At 52.1% G+C, this 18,482-nt stretch overlaps 1 protein-coding gene across 7 annotated transcripts; it reads right to left on the bottom strand.

Annotated features, from left to right (window-relative positions):
- Window positions 1–907: 907 nt before the first annotated feature.
- LOC114012406 (ribosome-binding protein 1-like) lies at window positions 908–17,736 on the bottom strand. Of its 7 annotated transcripts, XR_008745090.1 has the most exons (12): window positions 17,514–17,736; window positions 16,443–16,565; window positions 13,809–15,510; window positions 10,327–10,734; window positions 9,633–9,781; window positions 9,274–9,396; window positions 8,110–8,262; window positions 7,645–7,763; window positions 6,704–6,857; window positions 6,146–6,278; window positions 3,816–5,862; window positions 908–2,901 (listed from the first exon to the last, which is right to left on the bottom strand). XR_008745090.1 is itself a non-coding variant. In XM_055792822.1 (9 exons), the coding sequence occupies exons 2-8, from the start codon at window positions 10,712–10,714 to the stop codon at window positions 6,165–6,167; spliced, it is 1,200 nt and encodes a 399-aa protein (XP_055648797.1). In that variant the 5' UTR covers window positions 10,715–10,734; window positions 13,809–16,028; the 3' UTR covers window positions 3,815–5,862; window positions 6,146–6,164. The 7 variants fall into 7 exon arrangements, 1 of the variants encoding a protein (XP_055648797.1); XR_008745091.1 differs by lacking the exon at window positions 17,514–17,736 and having other exon boundaries at window positions 16,443–16,797; XR_008745094.1 differs by lacking the exons at window positions 16,443–16,565; window positions 17,514–17,736 and having other exon boundaries at window positions 13,809–13,890; window positions 15,357–16,029.
- Between the last annotated feature and the right edge of the window lie 746 nt (window positions 17,737–18,482).

The raw sequence follows: 18,482 nt of genomic DNA, 5'->3' as shown, positions 1-18,482 counted from the left end.
GTTCTTGGAGGCATCTTCAGACTTGCTGCTGCAGTCGCTACCACTAAATGCCACTAAATCAGTAAATCCATTTATTGAAATAGTCATACAGAGCTGCAGCAATGACACACAAACTCAATCCAATTCAAAGCTCTTCTAAGCAGAAGGAAATAAAGATTCAGCTCTGTTCTCTGTGAAACTTGAGTAAAAAAGGGTGGAAGCTTATGGATGTATATGGTAAAGAAAAGGCCATTCAGGGGACAATACAAATGAACCCTAGCAATAACTCAACAGGGACAAGAAGGTGAATGGTGTCCCACTCCTTTAGCAAAGCACTGAAAATACCTCTGGGATTGTCCAAGGCCCCTTGATTCAAGATATGTCTTTCCATCAGCTCTCTGAAATGCTCAGCAGTAACATCTGGAACCCCCATCCAATTATCAGATGAAACGCAGGAGGATCAAAGAGAGAGTTTCCCAGCTGTCGTGAGAACAAGCTGGAGCGTGGGATAATCAGCAGCTTCTGACTGCTGCTAACCACCTCTCACTCATTAGCATTTTCCCCCGGCCTCCCCACCTACATGTGCAGTCCCCTTTGCCTCCAGAGTACCAAGGGCCCCTCCATGCATGTTTCTTTAAACCTGCCTGTAACAGGCGTTGCCCTGACACATCCTAGAAGTTTATAGCGGTCTCTTTTCTCCTCTCTCCATTAACTGGAGGCAATGCCTTTTGGGACATACTTGCACTGCTTGGGAGTGGGGATGAGAGCAACAGATGGGAGGGTTGGGGGGGGGGGGGGGGGGGGGGGGGGTCAGGAGGGGTCAGGAGCTCCAGGGATCCTGGTGCATCTCCAGACGGGTGACACCAGGCGAAGAAAGTCCCCCGTGGAGAGTCAGCCAATTCACGACAATCACACCAATATGGCTACATGCCGTGCTCACTTTATTAAACAAACAGGTCATATTTCTAACTTAAACCGACCGCCCACCCGACTTTACACACAGGTGATTGGATAAAAGACTCTGGCCATGCGGGCATCCGTGTCACATGCTGCAGGCACCTGATCAGAGTGTGCCAATGAGTGTGTCGATTCTGCGGTTCCCAGGACTTGCTCTGCACCTGGCTTCTTGTTCGTGCATAGCTTGTTTTATTTCTCACACTGCTTGTTCCCAGGGCAATTTAAAGTTGCTCTGCAGCTTCAACTAACAGGCCTTGGTTGTCCAACCTGGACAACGGTAACATATGTCCTCGGTCCTTTAAAAATCCCTCTGCACCCCTCCAGCTTTCCTGTCAGTCCCTTCAGGTACTGGGAGCTGCTCTAAGGTCTCCCTGGAGCCATTTCTTCTCCAGGCTGAACAACCCCAACTCCCTCAGCCTGTCTGCACAGCAGAGGGGCTCCAGCCCTCTGAGCATCTCCACGGTCTCCTCTAGACTTGCTCCAACAGCTTCATGTCTTTCTTATGTTGAGGGCCTCAGAGAAGACACAGCACTGCACAGGGGGGGTCTCACGAGAGCAGAGCAGAGCAGAGCAGAGGGGGAGAATCCCCTCCCTCGCCCTGCTGGGGATGTAGCCCACGGCATGGTTGGCTTTCTGTGCTGCAAGCACACTTTGCTGGGCCAAGTTGAGCTCCTCATCCACCAACACCCCACAGTCCTTCTCCTCAGGGCTGCTCTCCATCCATTCTCTGCCCAGCCTGTGCCTGTGCTTGGTATTGCCCCAGCCCACATGCAGAACCTTGCACTTGGTGCTTCTTTCCTACTTTCCATTAGATCTAGAGATGTGGGTGACTTTCCTTCTACGGAACGTGCAGCAAGAGCACTATGTCAAATCAAGGTTCTCTCTCTTTGAGTTTCAAAATTTTTTCACAGATTGGTACTTGCATAACGGCTGCTTAGAAAAGAAATCTTTGCCCAGAGGAGCCTGCTGTGTGGCCCAGCTCCCAACGAGGTGTTCAGGCCTGGACATAACTTTTAATACCAAAGTGCAAACCACTTCTGTTTTGATGGAGTTCTGAGAGTTCTGACACCGTTTAGGTAACAGCATGAAATGTTGGCATGTGGCTGAACTCTGTTGATTCAATAGCTGGTAAATATTCCCTGGCCAGCCTTCCAAAAATAATCTGCCCAGGGGGATGCAGGAGGCTTGGCAGCAAGTAAAGCAGGGCTTTGCAGGGTAGGGGGGTGGTTTCTCATTGAACGTGTCCTCAGGGAGACTGCCATGTTTGAAGCAAATGGGAGGCTGGTGGAACAGGTGCACACAGCCAGTGTGCATGTTGTAAATAGATGTTATGATTGCTAGCCTTAGACTCTGTGTTAGCAATTGCTATATCCAAATATAAAAAAAATGGAAAATATCAGAGCTGCACAACAAAGGACAGCCCTGGGAAGCACAAAAGCCAGGAAACAAAACCAGTGCATTTACAGGTACCTTAACTCTGCATCTTCGTGTTACATGGTTTGCTGTTAGATGCTGGCAAAACAGAGTGTATTACCTCTGGAAGAACTAAATTCTGCAGCAGAGTAATAGTGAGTGCTGCTTATCGTATGGAGCCTTTCCCTCTTTGTAGACAAGTCAGCTAAGAAGTTCATTGTATTTGTGATTGTTTTGCTAAAAATGGTCTGGCGCTGGAGGCTGTCCCAGTGTGCCTCCCCAGCCGAGGGCAAAGCCGTGTCTTTTTGCTACTCTAACGTTGTTCCTTGCTTGATAATACCGCTGTAATGGTACCCAGTAATTTACAAGCGGAGCTGCAACCCTTTGCAGCCTGGGATCAGATGAGAAGATGCCGACAAGTGATATTACAAGGTGGGACAAGTGCTTGCCCCTGTGTCTCTCTCACTTTCATGCACTCTTCAGCCTTTGCCCTCAAGACTGAAGTCTTTTGGCCAGGAGGCTCCGTGAGGGCCATGGCTGCTTCTGGAGTGCCTTGTGCAGAATATGTAACAGATAATAAAAACGATTATTGGTAATCAATTATTTAAGATTTTGTTACTCCCCTGTTTTCCTTTTTCCCGACGCAAAGTTTCCCTTACATTCTGCTATGAGGTCCCTCTTTTTTTAACTCATTACTGTGAGATTCTGCCTTATTCCGTCCCGCTCCCCGCTTTCCATTGTGAGGCCTCCGGGCTTTTAATAGGATTTGGCAGTAACCTTGGGTTTGCTCAATCTGCCCTCAAGATCGCTAGCGACCACCCTTTGGTCAGCAAACCCCCTTCCCAAGGTACCTTTTCCTCCTGGGGACTACGCTGCGCGCCGGACGTCTCCGTGCATCTTACCAGCATTGGTGGCCACAAGCCAGCAATGCACCACTGCTCCAGCAGCATGCTCAGAGGCTCTACCTGGGAGGTGTCCTTTCAACACCTCTAAAAAACCCAAATCCAGCCACACCCCCGTGACAACAACAAAGCCACAAGCTCTACCTCCTGCACCAAGGGCTTCAGAGTCAAGAGGGAGCACCCACGTCCTCGTGAGCACCCGCTGGCAGGGGCCACTGGGTTTCCTCTCTCACCTTAGGCTACCACCCAGCACGGTGCACCACCTAGGCTTCCCCCCCCACCCTCACAGCCAGCTGGGGAGCTTCACAGGTGAGCAAGAATGGCTCCCACCAGGGCATCGTGCCCCCTGGGCTTTGCTGGGGATGTGTAAGAAGAGTTCGTTGCATGTGACAAACTGACAGGGGGCAGGAGGCGATGAAGAGGTCCACCAGGCAGCTCGCTTTCCAAATGCAGACGTTCATCTCCCCCCCGAGCTCTCCCCATGGCCAACCCCATGGATACCACACAATTCAGCCACCCCCCCCATCTCCCTGAGGGGAGCAGGTTTGCAGGTGCTTGCCTGACCTGCAGCTGCTCCATCTGCTTCTCCAAGGCTGCCACTTTCATCTTCCAGCTCTTCCTCAGATGCTTCTCTTGCTGCAGCACCTCTGACTTCTCAGAGAGCTCATTCATCAGCTTGCCGCACCACTCCTGTAACCTGGCCACCTCAGCGTTTTGCCTGCACCAACAGAAGCAGCGTTATTCCAGCCCACAGGCCAGTCAAGCATCCCTGGCGTTACCCAGGGGGAACACATCCTCCTGGTGGGCCTGATAACAGGGCTTGAAACATCTCAACGGTTGTGTTGGCCTGTTTCTCGGACATGCCTGGTCCTTCAGGGATGGGGTGGAAGGAGCTGACACATCAATTTCAAAAGCTCCGTTTCCGTCACAGGAGACATTCCTTTCTCATGAAATAGAAGACGCAAGGATCTGTGTTCCCAGACACAGGAGAAAGCACTCTAAGCAGTTGGAGTCTGCTCTGTAATTAACTGACCACTGTTAATCACCAGGCAGTGGGGGTGGGGGTGGGTGGTGGGCTCTCAGCTTACCATTCCCTCAGCCAGAATTCAGCAGGACCCCTTTTTCTTGCCTGATCAGAGACAGGTCATGCACATACCCCACAGCCCAAGTGTGATTTGCACATCCCTTCTCCATCATGACCCCCAAAGCTGCAGTGCTGGGGGGACAGGACACGTGTCTACCCAGTCCTGCCTGTGTGGAATCTCTGGTGTGTCTAATATAGAGGCTGAGCACACGCAGACTTCTCTGGGAACAAAATGGAGACGGGCCTGGCCTTCATCCCCCTTCCTGGCCTTGGTTCTTCACACACCCCAGAGGTACCAAGCACTCTGGGGGCCTTTTCCCCCCACCAGCTCCTCAAATCCCGCTGATGTCAGCGCCGGGCTCAGCAGCTTTATTGTGAGAAGGCAGGCACCAAGCTGTGACGTGGTCTCTGCCATTTCCCAATAAACCAACTTGAAATAATTAAAAAAAAAAAGTTATTTAAAAAGAAGAAAACCCGGGGGAAAAAGGGTGGGTTTGTGTGGAGTTTCAACAGGAAAGCCACAAGAAGGGGAGAGAGAAGGCTGAAGAGCCTGGCAGTGCCCAAGGACCACCACCACGCAGCACCCGCAGGGACAGAATTTCAGGGGTGCGCTGAGGCTTAAGAGAGCAGGAGCAGCCTGCGCTGGGCTGGCGAGGCTGTGCTGCTGCGCCCTGTCCCCACGCTCACGCTGCTCTGCCCTGTCCCCATGCTTAGCCTGACCCCGTGGCAGGGGACTTCGGGGTGCACCGCCAGTGTGAGAACACTCGTGGCTGGAAGGGAAGGCTTCTCTCCTTTGCGTATCTTGGAGAAAAAACAGAGGGGATGGCTGTCTGCAGCACAGCAAGCAAGGCGGGGAGTAAAGGATCTGCTCCCGGCCACAGCAGGGTCCTTCTTCAGTGACCCCAAACACCTGGCTGGCTTGCAAACTTAATAAAAATTTAGTAAATAATAACCGGGAAAATGAAGCAAGGATAAGCTCTTTTCACTACATCATTGTAAATGCATCGACACCCAGAAATACACAAAAGGATACGCGCCAAAAGCCACCCATCAAAGAGAGGCTTCCTTCCATGCTGGGTCTCACTTTCACACTTCTTGCACTCCAACAAACAAAAAAACCCAAAACAAACCAAAAAAAGTAAAAAAGAAAGAAAAAAAATAATTTCACCAGTTGATGTACAAACAGAGTCTTCCCTTTTCACAGATTTGTGGGTTCTGCCTGCCCCGATGTGGTCGGTGCGGTGCCCTTGGGAACAAACGGTAGTTGTACAAAACAGTATGAAGATTTTCTTACAAACATATGCCTGCAGTGTTTACTGGTTGGGTTTTTGTGTTTGGGGTTTTTTTTAAGTTTCAAAACTAGGTTTTAGGTCACGAATGGCTTGCAACTTTTTTCTACAGTAAATCAGGCATATATTTTTAGTTTTCATTTTAGGAATGTGTAAGGCATTTTGGTAAGGTGACGGTAAGGTCTAGGTCACAGACTCATCAAACTGAAGTCCCTTCCTTCAAACTGTCCTCTTCCCCCTGGAGAAGGAAAAGAGAGGTGGGTTACTCAACTGGGTCTCAACCTTATTCTCGTGGCAGCTCAAGCATCAAAGCGTTTCACAGATGGGCCAGGTCCTGCCTTTTGAGAAGGGAGAACCATGACCACCATCTCCTGTGCTCCCAGAGCTTCCCAAAAGCCACCCAGATGGTTTCTGGCAGCAAGTGCCACCTTGTCTCCGGTTTTCAACCACTGCCTGACACGTGCTTCCCCCTGCCCTCCACCAGCACCAAGGGGAGGGATGGCTGCGGCCACCACAAGTACCATTTCCTGAAGCTGTTCTTTACACTTCTTCATTCTCCCTTTGGCCAGTTGGTCCTGGGTAACCTTCAGTCGCTCCTGTAGTTCGCTTGCTGCCTGGCCCTGGTTCTTTCTTTTTTTTTTTTCCTAGTTTTTCCTACATGGGAGTCAAAAGAAGGTATCTGCCTGAGTCTCCCTTGGCCGTCTGGTGACGTTCCCCCCTCCAAAACATCTCGGGTCACCTCAGGTCTCCACTGAGCTGCCTCGGTGGCCACAAGCCAGCGATGCGCCACTGCTCCAGCGGCGTGCTCAGAGGGTCTACCTGGGAGGTGTCCTTTCAACACCTCTAAAAAACCCAAATCCAGCCACACCCCCGTGACAACAACAAAGCCACAAGCTCTACCTCCTGCACCAAGGGCTTCAGAGTTGAGAGGGAGCACCCACGTCCTCGTGAGCACCCGCTGGCAGGGGCCACTGGGTTTCCTCTCTCACCTTAGGCTACCACCCAGCACAGTGCACCACCTAGGCTTCCCCCCCCACCCTCACACCCGGCGGGAGCAGGTTTGCAGGCGCTTGCCTGACCTGCAGCTGCTCCATCTGCTTCTCCAAGGCTGCCACTTTCATCTTCCAGCTCTTCCTCAGATGCTCCTCTTGCTGCAGCACCTCTGACTTCTCAGAGAGCTCGTTCATCAGCTTGCCGCACCACTCCTGTAACCTGGCCACCTCAGCGTTTTGCCTGCACCAACAGAAGCAGCGTTATTCCAGCCCACAGGCCAGTCAAGCATCCCTGGCGTTACCCAGGGGGAACACATCCTCCTGGTGGGCCTGATAACAGGGCTTGAAACATCTCAACGGTTGTGTTGGCCTGTTTCTCGGACATGCCTGGTCCTTCAGGGATGGGGTGGAAGGAGCTGACACATCAATTTCAAAAGCTCCGTTTCCGTCACAGGAGACATTCCTTTCTCATGAAATAGAAGACGCAAGGATCTGTGTTCCCAGACACAGGAGAAAGTACTCTAAGCAGCTGGAGTCTGCTCTGTAATTAATTGACCACTGTTAATCACCAGCCATTTCAGACTTTCTACAAAAAGAGAGTGCCAAATTCTTCCCCCTAGCTCCTGGTTGTTCTGTATGCACCAGGCAGGTCTCGGTTCTCTGCAGCACCGTTCCCATCAAAGAGCCAGAAACATTTCTTCTGAAGTTGGTGAGCACAAGCTCTCCAAAGTGTGGAGAAATGCTGCAGCGCCTTCTGGTCCCCTCTGCCCCCTCCGCTAGCATCAGCACAGGTGACTCCAAAGCAGAAAGGGCTTCCCCTGCCCTTCCACTTGGGAAAAGCATCCTTGTTTCCCCTGCCAGGCCCACAGAAGCCATTTGGCAATCTCTTCCTCACTCCCTCCTCTACTCCAGCTAGCTGGGGCATCTGTAGAAGCACCCTCAAGAAAGGGGGTGGCCAATCATGATGGACAGCCACCCCCAGGGCTTGCCAGAGGGGGCCCCAGGCTCTGCCCCCACCCCAGTCTTACTTGCTCTCCATCTGACTTCTGATCTGGCAGAAGGCATCGCTCAGGATGGAGTTCTCCTGCTGCAGGCGAGCCAGCTGCGTGTCGGGGCCATTCTCCAGCTGCTCCTGCAGGGTGCGGATCTAGGGAGAGACCAACAGGGGTTAATGCCGCCGCTGCCAGCCCCTCAGCTCTCCCCTGAGGAGCCCACTCCATGAGCAAGAGGGACTGGCAAGGACTGGCAAGGAAGCCACAGCGAGGTGTCTGCTGATGCTGACAGCCCCTGCGGCTGCTGCATCCCATGAGGATGCTCCCACATCCCTCTTCTAGCATGAGCACCACAGCTCAGGAGCACTGCGGGGCTCTTGCCCCTCCCCGAGGCTCTGGCCCCCTCGTCCACCTTGGTCTTCTCTAAAAGACCAGGCAGCTGCCACCGAGGGCCAGCCGGCAGCCAGCGGAGGAAGCTGCAGAGCACCGCGTGGGGCTCACCTTGCCCTGCAGCTGCTGCGTTTCGCTGACATGGTCCTGGTAGCTGGCCTGCATGCGTGCCTGCACCGCTGCCATCTCCTGCTCGCGGGCCAGCAGCTGCTCCTTCAGCTTGCCCTCCAGGGTTGTCGCCTTGGCCCGCTCGGCTGCCAGCTCCTTGGAGGAGAGAAGCCACCCAGTCAGTTTCAGCGCAGGAACTCCCCTGCTTTAAGGGGACTCGAAACAAGTGGCCTCCTGGCTCAGAAGACTCTAAGAAGTGTAACCCTTTCGGTGCTGCCCCCAGGCCCAGCTACACCCTTCCGCACTTACATTTCCTCCTGCATTAAGCTTTGGGCTCAGTGGCCACTGGATGCCACTGTTGTTCCACACTGGGCCAGCTAAGAGACAGGAGTGACAGCCTGGAATTTTATTCCCCTCCCCGGCCCCAGGATCAATATCATCACATCAAGTTTGGGGCAAAGCAGGAAAACTAAAAAAAGAAAACACCCCCACAAACCAAACACACACCCCCTCCGCCCCCTGCCAAGGCAGGGGTGCTCTCTTGGCCGGCTGGGTGATGCCGTGCCGCTGCCCGGGGCTGCCTGCACAGGCCGGGGCTTAGCACAGCACTCAGTGCACAGGGTGGCTTCGCCCTCTCCTCTCCTGCCTGCAGGCAGATGGACCTGCTGCAGCAGGGTCCTGGCGGCTGCAGGGCAGGAGGTGCTGAGCATGACGCGCCGGGGGTCCCTTCTGACTTCAACACCCAACAAGAGGTGGAGGCAAGGGGCTGAGTCAGGCAAGGGGGCTGTAAATAGGATCAGGCTCCTTAAAAAGGGACTGATCAATATCTTCTCAGCTCAGGGGCTCTGGCAAGAGATGAGAAGGGCTTTATTGTCCTCCGTAAAGCAGCAGAAAGCTGCAGTCTCTTACGGGCACGGCTTTAGCCCCCTCCAGCTGTGGCTGCCAACAGGGCACGTGCCTCCCCGGGCTGGATCAGGCCCAGCAGAGGAGCTCAGGTGGGCATCTCCTCCCCTTTTTGGGGAGAAAACAGCAAATGGATGAAGGGCCCAGAGAACCCCTGGGCTTCACCTCCAAGGGCGGGTAAGACACAGGGAGAGGGAGGCACACGGCGAGCCGTGAGGCGCAGAGCCCGTGCCAGGGGTGCCGGGAGGGCTGCGCGGCACTTACCTGACTCAGCTCCTCCACCTTGTTTCTGGCAGCGGCTGCAGCCTCCTGCTTAGTGGCGATCTGCTTCTCCTTCTCCTCCAGCTGACGTTTCAGGACAGTGACAGGGTCACCCTTCTGCTTGGCCTGCCGGCACAGGGTGGCACATCAGCAGGGACCACCACCTCCTGCATCACCACGCATCCAACCCCTCCACCCCACACGCACAGGGTCCTGCCCTCTGCTCCAGGGGAAAATTCAGCTCCTGCCTCTAAGGCTGCCCCTCGGGGGACAGCCTGCCCGAAAACGGGCTGCCTTCACCCCTCCGCACCCCCGGAGGCTTGGCCCAGCCCTGGTGGACACGACACTGCTGGCAGCCCTACCGTGTGCCAGGTGTCCTGGACGACGCCCGCTTTCTCCGTCAGGATCTCGATGAGCCGCTGGGCCTCCCCCTCGCCGAACACCGTGCTGCTGACCGTGGACACGAGCGTCTTGTAGGGCAGGTGGAGGGGCCCATCCGAGTCCGCAGGTGCTGGGGAGGAGAGAGGAGGGGTTGGGACCGCTTGAGCCAACGGCAGGGCTGAGTAGCATCGCCTCAGTTGACTTCAACCCCATAACTGCCATTTCACGCCAGCAACCGCCCAGATGTCCACAGCCAAGTTTGATACCTCTCTAACTGAAAGCAATGTGACGAGCGCTGGGGACGGTGCTCACCACAGACAAGCGTTCCCTGAGCCAGCTGCCACCTCTGCCTGGCTCTGCTACTGCTCCTGCCACCCTGCCACCGCCCTCCATCACACTGATCAATTCCAGACGGAGCTGGGCACGCTTTGCTAAAGCCAGGGAGCAGAGACATGGTGGGCATCAGAAGCTGGACTCCATTGTGACACAGCCTTGCTGGGGGACTGTCGCTCCACGCAGTGGTGCCAGTGATGCAGAGCAGCAAGGTCATCTCCTGCCTTTCACCAGGCAGGTTCATTCCAGCTCTTTGCTAAGGGAACGAGATGACTCCAGCCCTTCTCCGATCCCTCTGCCGGCTTACCCGACGGGGATATATGCAGAGGAACTTGGCCTTACCTGGCTCGCTCTTCTTCTTGGATGCAGACACCTTCTTGACAGGTCCATTATGCTTCTGCTCCTCATGGGCTGGAAGAACATTGCTTTTCTTTATGGTGACAGAGCTGACCACTGGAGCACTTTGGTGTGCCTCTGGGACCTGTCCATTAGGTTTCTCTTGATTTTTCTTTCCTTTTCCTTTTTTCTCAACAGCTTCCTCTTTCTTCTTTTTCTGTTTTTCCTTCTGCTGAGTCTTCTTAAGCCCTTTGCCTTGCTTGGCCAAGGCTTCCTCAGAAGGACGGAGGACCTTCTCCATGAAGGTGAACACCAGGAAGATCCCAATGGCTGATACCACCATCAAACCTCCAAAGAGCACAACATTCAGCATCTGAGGGTCATAGACATCCATCCTGCCTTATTCTTCTGTGCCTGCAAGACACCACAACAACAGTTAGTGGGGAAAACAAAGAGGCGCAACAGCCTCTCTGTGAGCAGCGAGTTTCCCATGTCCATCTGTGTTGTGTGGGCAACCTGCTGACACCTCCCGCCCCCTCCCAGGTTTGCGCTCCTCCGCTGCGCTGCCTGCGCACGGTGCTCCAGCCACACCGCAGGGGCTGCTTGCGCTGGCTGCAGCAAGCTCCAGAAGAACCAAAGAGGGGAAGAAAAAACCAGGGATGCAATCAGAGACAGCCATGAGCAAAGTGCCCATGCCATGTCCAATGGGACACTTTTGCACGACCCTGGGCAATCCCTGCAGCCCTGCGGCAGTAAAAGAGCCCGTTTCCAGACTGCCTGGTGCAGTTTGGCCAAGACCTGGGCTCTCCCTGGGCCACCTGGCCTTATCTCTGCACCCAGGCTCAGGTGGAAGTGCATCCAGGGTCTCAGCTTTGGAATAGAACACCCCCCTGGAAGGGGAAAGCATGCACGGGAGAGCTTTCCCCAGCTTTGCAGCAGCCCTGGCCGCCTCCCTTTGCCAGCCGCACCCTGCGGCACTGCTGGCCTCTGCCCAGCCTGGCAGGGAGGACACGCAGTGACCACATCCCACTGGGTCGTTGCTCCCAGCCTCCAGTGATGAGAACCACCCCAGCAATGATGCTACAGACGCCACACAGAGAACCAAGACTCTACCATCTCCTTGCAACGCAAACACCATGAAGAGGCCTAAGTTCAAGCCAAAAAAAAGCAAAAGCATGGTCATTAACCATCTCATCTCCCCAGCAGATGCCCACAGGAAGAAACGAAACTTGCAAAGGGAGCACTGGATGTGGTGCTTCTCTTTCCACCTCTGCTGTTAACTGGCAGTCATCCGTTCCCACCCTCCTCTCCACGCTCAGGTTCTCCACCCGTAACACACGGAGCTGCAAGGGAGACTGTACTGCCTGGTCTGAGACCTGGCAGGCAGGGTGCAGCCCCACGCGGAGGAAGATGCTGCTGCCTCCACTCTTCTTAATCGCTAACCGAACCCCGTCCCGAGTCTGGAAGCCAGGCTCTTCCCCGCTGTCCCACTCATGCGTTTCCCCCATGGGCATCACCTCCACGTGGCTCACAACGCCCCCCCCCCCCCCCCCCCCCCCCGATGCTGCAGTCAGGCAGTTCATCTGCGCAGGGGCACTCCCCAGGAGGTGCCAGGCTGCGCTTTCTCGTGATCAATGCATCAAGCCCTCGGCTATCAGAAGTTCCCATCCCCCCGCTTAACTGTAAACATCATTGAATTTCCTCTTTAAGAGGTTGTGGGCTGGGGACAGAGGGAGTGGCTGGAAAGGGAGGAGGCAAAAATAAGAATAAAACTACTGAGATCAGCATCTTTTCAAAACCTCAGTGCTCACAGGGAGAGACCTCAGAGCCTTTCCCTTTCCCTTTCTCACAGCCGACAGCGGCGAACTCACTCACAGCCGAATCCGCACTGGTGCAGCGAGGGGGTAACAGGGCAATGAAAACGTCGTCTCCAACCCCCAGGGGGGTTGTTGAGGGCTGTTTCAATCAGCAGCCCAGCTCTCCCTGCCCGCCTTGCCAAGCATCACAGACAAAGCAGCAGAGAGCCGGCAGGCGGGCAGGCTGCCAACGCCAGCTGGAATCAGCCTCCCCCGGCAGGGCCAACTTTCTACACCAGGGCACTGCGCGAGATCCCAGCTGATACTACAGGCATCGCTATCCCGGTCCGTCCCAGCGGCCTCAGCTGGATTTGGGATTTCAGCGGCCTCAGCTGGCTCCATCCCAGCACAGCTGGTGCCAGCCCCCTCCCTCCTGACAACGCAGCATCACTTTGGGATGGTCCCCATCGGGACTGAGGGATTATTCCTAACCTGCAGGGTGAAAAGGGATGGATTTCCTCTTCCTGGCAGGAAACAGAAACGAGGGTCCAGAGAACACGTACCCACGTCCTTCTGCTGGCTTTAGGGCCAGACCAATGTGCCCCAGAGCTGACCGGGGCGGAGCTGAGTGCCCTGCATTCCTCACCTGGCAACCCCAACAATGCGCTGGTACCAACAGAGCTGCTGACCTCACACTGCCACCACCAATAGAACTGCTGACCTCACAGTGCCACCGCGTCAGACTTAGATCAAAATTCGCCACTCCAGCTTAGGGCAAGGGCATCACTGACTGCTGGCAAATGCTCTCCAGCCCCGTCAGCTGCTCCCGCCACCTCCCAAAGCAGCTGGATGCTGGATTGGCCTTTGGTTTTTGGTTGTGGATGGCTGGGTTTTTTGAGATACTAGTGAGAGATGAGAACTTCACAAGTGAAATGCCCTGTGATGCAGCTCAAGTGAGCTCTGGCTAAAACTTACACCGTCTGACTGAATTTTAGAGGCACTAGAACTGTGCGCAGGACAAGAGCAGGTTTTGCAGTGTCTGTGACACCACAGCTGTGCCATGCAGAGCAGCACATCTGCACCATACAGGCTAGAAACCATTAGATTCCTTCTAGAGCTGCTGCTGTGGCAGAGGACGTTCAAGCCTGTGTCTGTTGAAAGACACGATCTCAAACATTCTGTGCAATAGTAGTAATTAACAATGTGCTTGATTTAGAGATGTGGTTGTGATTACTCATTTCAAAGGGCATTGCATCTCCACGTGGAGAAGCAAAGTTCTGATCAGCCTGTCAGACACCGTTAACCAAGGAGTAAACATCTTGCTGCAGCATTCAGAGATTTCATGCTCAGTCGGCCTGGCTTGTAGCCAGAGAGCGCTGACCCCCTTCAGTTCCTCCTGCTGCACTGGGCCAAAATCTTGCAGCCTGCAAGACAGACAGGATCGCTGTGCAGCAGTGCCAGCCTTCACACGACAGCTGGCCAGTGGACTGGAACTAGCCAGGGAGGCTGTGCTGCACAGGTGGAAGTTAAAAAAAAAAAGAAATCCTGAAGAAATTCAGCTTTTCTCCACATCAGACGGGCTTGGGTTGGGCTCCCTGATCTCCAAAAAAAGAATCCATTGTTGATCCCTTGGAGCAGCAAAGCCTTTCTGGTCTCTACAGCCCAGATTCTCACTCTGACTCTTTCACCCACCTCTCCAGAGCCAGCGGGAGCTAGGTCAGCCATTGGAGCCTGCCTGCGTGTAGCTTCCTCACCTGCCATACCCAGGGTAGCCCTAGAAAGGAGAGATGCGCTCCTGAGAGAGCCTGCAGTGAAAAGGGGAACAGTCTGAGCACGGATGTAGTGAAAACGTTCTCCCCGGTATTTCTACATTGCTATTTGGCGTGTAGCCAGATGTCTGCTCTGACACACGTCAGAGAAAACCATCCAAATACCTAAGCTAAGGCAGGGCTTACCTGCTTGGTGACCCGATTGCCTCTTCTAATGTTACTACCAAGTACATTTGATTGATTACTAGCATGCTGGAATACCACATTGAGTGTTTTGCCTCTTTTTTTAGGCATAAAGCATGAATGCCAAGCAAATGGGCCAGAGGACCTGCCCGAGCTTGCACTGCTGAGAAGCCAGGAGGCTCCCTGGTCGTAGCTTTTGAAGCAAGTCCCGTGTAGATGTCATGCAGTGCCACAACTCTACAGGCATTCCATGTTTTAATAGATCAGTTATGTAAAGCAACCATTCTAGGCAAGGGTTTCACTAACTGCAGGGAAGCTGTCTGGTAGGATAAAGCACATTTTGGAGATGTAGCTCGTATGTACAAATGACCCTCAACAAATCAAATCTAAGGATTTCTCTTGGTTTATTAATATTTGCATTGGTTGTCCAGCAGCCCAATACTGTCCCCAATGGATTAATGCTAAAGGTCTCCAAAAATGTTGGTCCAACGCTGCAAAGTGTCAATGTATCATGGGATGAAAGGGGGGGTGGGGGTGGGGTGGGGGTGTGAGAACAAACTGGTTCCTGTTCTTAATTTTCTGAGTTGTAAAAAGCAAAATTCAGTCAGTCTTTTTGAGGCTGCTGGTCAAATGGCCAAACTCAGAAACAGTTTCCCCTGTAACCACTTTATACAGAACTGAAAACCTGTAGTGAAAGTTAGGCTAAAACAACCTGTTGGCACAAAAACTGGGTTAAATTCTTAGTGCTAGCAGTTGTAGAGCAGTACTAATAAAGGCTAATCCTGAAGTGAAACAGACATAAAATGGACAAATTTTTCTGGAGAAAAAGTCCTAATCCACTCTTGTAAACTCACAGTGCAGTAATAATATTTAAAGGTTCACTTGTTCTAGAGGTTCAATGTTCTTGTTATGAAGTGCCTTGAGATCTCCTTCAGCCTGAGGGATTCTATCAACTACTTTTCTGTTGACATAGTTTAATTTAGAACTACCTTCGTTTCACTAATACACACTTACTAGCGGGTCAGATGCTTCTGAGGCTTCTACAAATGCCGATACTTCTATCAGAGTGCTCCAGTTCTATGGGCAGTACAGTGAAAAGAAACCACATCTCAAAAAGTGGTATTCTCAGCCCCAGTCTTTGGTCACTTGGTCCATTTGTTCATAATCACTATTGATCTAACTAGGTAGAACCAATCAGCCTCACTAATATGGCTTGATCTGGGCTTTTTGTCTGTTAGCTTCTTTAATTCTGTAGAAATGCATGGAAATATCACCTAGACAGTCTGACCTGAAATTGAAATGCCTTTTGTATGGGGGGTAGAGAGCATTCCTGTGCCAGCTCCAGGGATCTTAAAAGGCTTCCACGTTTCACCGGTGGTTGCTTAAAGCTGTTTCCTTTGTGCAGTGTGTACATGGGAGTTGCATAGAGTTTTCCTGTATGTCTGTAGAGAAGAAGAAGAAAGAAAAAAACAAAACAAACCCCTTAGCCTCCCGTGCGTTACTGGGATATGTTCTGTGCGTGCCAAATTCAAACAGCCTAAATAAATGGGCTTTCCCTTCCCTGGGTCAGTGAGTGACTCCTCTGCAGCCTGCGGACTAGCCCTCCTGCAGCGGGGCCAGCGCTGCCGGCTGAGCGTGCCAGTGCCCCACGTCAGCCGGGGGCTCGGGAGGCTGGTGTGCGCCTGCTGCAGCTGCCGCACGGGGAGAAAGGATGGGGGTACGGGGCGGGGGGAGCAGGCTGGAAGTAAGAGCTGGTGGAGGTGGATGGAGTGGGGCGCGGGGAAGCAGGTTCACCTGCCTGCTGAGTGACGGCCAGCCTGCCGCGGGCTCTAGCTCCCTGGCAGCGCCTGCTCTCGGCCCGGGGGGCTTCAGACCCAAACGTCCACGCCTTGGGGAGCTTCCTGGGAAACTTGTTGCAGTCCGAGCAGGAGAAACCCTGCACATGTCAGTCACTTCCCCTGTGAGAACTGGGGGGGCTTTCTCTGGCCGGCCGCTGGAGCCCAGGCGCTTCCAGGCCACCCCCTCCCCTGAGCTCTGGGCAGCTGTGTGGGGACAGAGCGGCACTGTCCCCACTGCTCCCGGCACAGCAGCGGGCTGCGCTGGCTTAGCCGCAGGGCCAGGGAAATGGTGGTCCGTGACCTCTCGCAGCATGTGCCCTCTCTGGCCACACTGCGCGGTTCAAACCTTGAATTCAAAGGCAGGCGGCGACGGACTGCTCTGACTTGGCACCCACACAGGTCACAGCGTTGGGAGCACAAGGGTTTCCGATGCAAAGAGACCCACCAGAGCGAAGCTTTGTGACTTCCAAGAAAAGCAAAGCGGCCTGGTTTGAGCTGGGGCTTTTCGCTTGTGTTTCAGTCAGCTCTGAGCTCACCCAAAAGCGGCTCGTTGTCGTCCTCATCAAGGGCTCCTCCTTGCCGAGGTGTCTGCAGCACTGGTCTCTGTCCAAAGTCCAGGTTGAGAAGGAAATGTGGTGACACAGCGGGACTGGTGCTGCCTGACAAACAACGGGAACTCTGAATAGTGAATGCTGTACCACTTATCTAAAAGATGACACACCTATGTTTAGTTAAAAGTCGGGAGATGTCCAAGGACCCTTATTGCCACATGACGGATGCACAGACTGCTAAGGCCTTGGGTTGGTTATCTTCAGAAGGGACATTCTGTCTTAGATTCCTGTTGTACATGCAACGTGGCGAAGACAAAGACTTTAAACATGGCCACTGAGGAATAGAGTCTGCGCAGAGACAACTCGTCAAGGACATTGTGCAGGCATGAGATATGTAAATGAATTCTCAGAATTGTAATGAATATGTAAACAATTTCTTGGAAAACTAATGAATAGGTATGAGTAGCTTGTATAAAGGGGGGACTGAAAAGTCACCTCGGGGTGCATGACTTTGGTGGCGCGATCCCCCATGCACCCAGCGCTGCCGGCCGAATAAAGATAACCTCCGATCGCCTGCATACTGCTGACTGATTCTTCAAATCACCCTCTCCTGACAAAGGGCATATTAACTTAATGAAAAGGAAAACACCAACTGCACGGAGATCACTAAAATCACCTAGAAAAGGGAGTAGTAGCAAACCCCAAGTTCCTTTTCTAGGTGGCCATTTCCTACAAAAATAACTGCTTTTTCCAGTCTTCAGTTCTGGTTTTGAAGATGCATTTTACCTCAGTGTTGACATGGAAATCACAGGAATTTAGGTGGGGGTTTTCTTTTGGTTTCCCGTTTTCTTTTTTTAGAGCAGGCAATAAATTTGAACCTCCATCGTACGCTTCATTTTGTCTAAAAAGAATTTTTCTTCATTTTTTGAGAAGCAGTGGACTACTCACTATGGCTTTCACCACTGAGGAAACTACTTCAACTACTACAGTATTAGAAAACCTAAGACACTTACATAGTACTACAAATAAGAATTAGAGATTATTTCCTTAGCTTACCCTTTCATTGGCATTTTAATCAATTTTGAGCTCTCCCCAGATGAAAAAATCTTTTTGTCTTTTTCTTCTATCATGTTTTCATTCTCCATTTTCAAACAGTCATTCTTCCTTACAGTAATCTTTTGTTTCATTTGCCGATTAGTGATGTTATTTAATTTATCCACACATTCCTGTTTTGCCACCGCCTGCACTTTTGAACATCTTTGTTTGCTTTTTTCCTTCTTAACCCATAAAAACAAAGTTAAGCTTCACGTATTTCTAGAAGACAGAAACACCACATCCAAGATTGATTAATTCAGGGTTTACCCCTGAAATAATATAAAATGATCTTTTTTGTAATTCATAGAGAAGCATTTTCACAAAATTACACTACAAAGTGTATTATGCCATTGAAAGTACTTTAAATTCACTCATGATGCAAGACATAACAAAAATACAGCCCTTAGAAAGAAAACAATAGTGTCTCTTAAAACATGAACAAGAAAAAATTGAAAACATTACTGATGGACAAAGCGTTAGGAGGACTGCACAATGTTCGTTGTAACACCACCAGAAAAAAATCAAGTGGATCTGCGAACAAGGAGAGGAAAGAAAAAAAGATCCCAAACCCACAAACACAACTGGTTTCACAGGAAAGAAGAATTTTAGTGAAAGGCAATGAAGACACACGACGCAGATACCACAGCACATGAATTATTAGTCAAGACCCTGTTTAGAAGCTATTTTCATTCTTTGATTCAGAATCAGAACTGATATAATTGTATGGATTTCTTTTTATGGCAATGAAGAGATAACTACTTGCACTGGAACCAAGTGCCACCTATTGTTAAACTGGAACAATAATGCATTCCATTTTCCAAAAATGGGGAAAAAAGACAACTCTCCACTGCCCTCTTTATTCACAAGTCACCTATTTCCGTTAGAACAAACCCCAATTTGTAGGAAGCATCTTCCCTTCATGACCAATAG

Source organism: Falco peregrinus, chromosome W (assembly GCF_023634155.1).
Source record: "Falco peregrinus isolate bFalPer1 chromosome W, bFalPer1.pri, whole genome shotgun sequence".
NCBI classification, from domain to species: Eukaryota; Metazoa; Chordata; class Aves; order Falconiformes; family Falconidae; genus Falco; species Falco peregrinus.
Note: the sequence above shows the minus strand (reverse complement) of the source record. Positions and strands in the feature narration are given on the sequence as shown.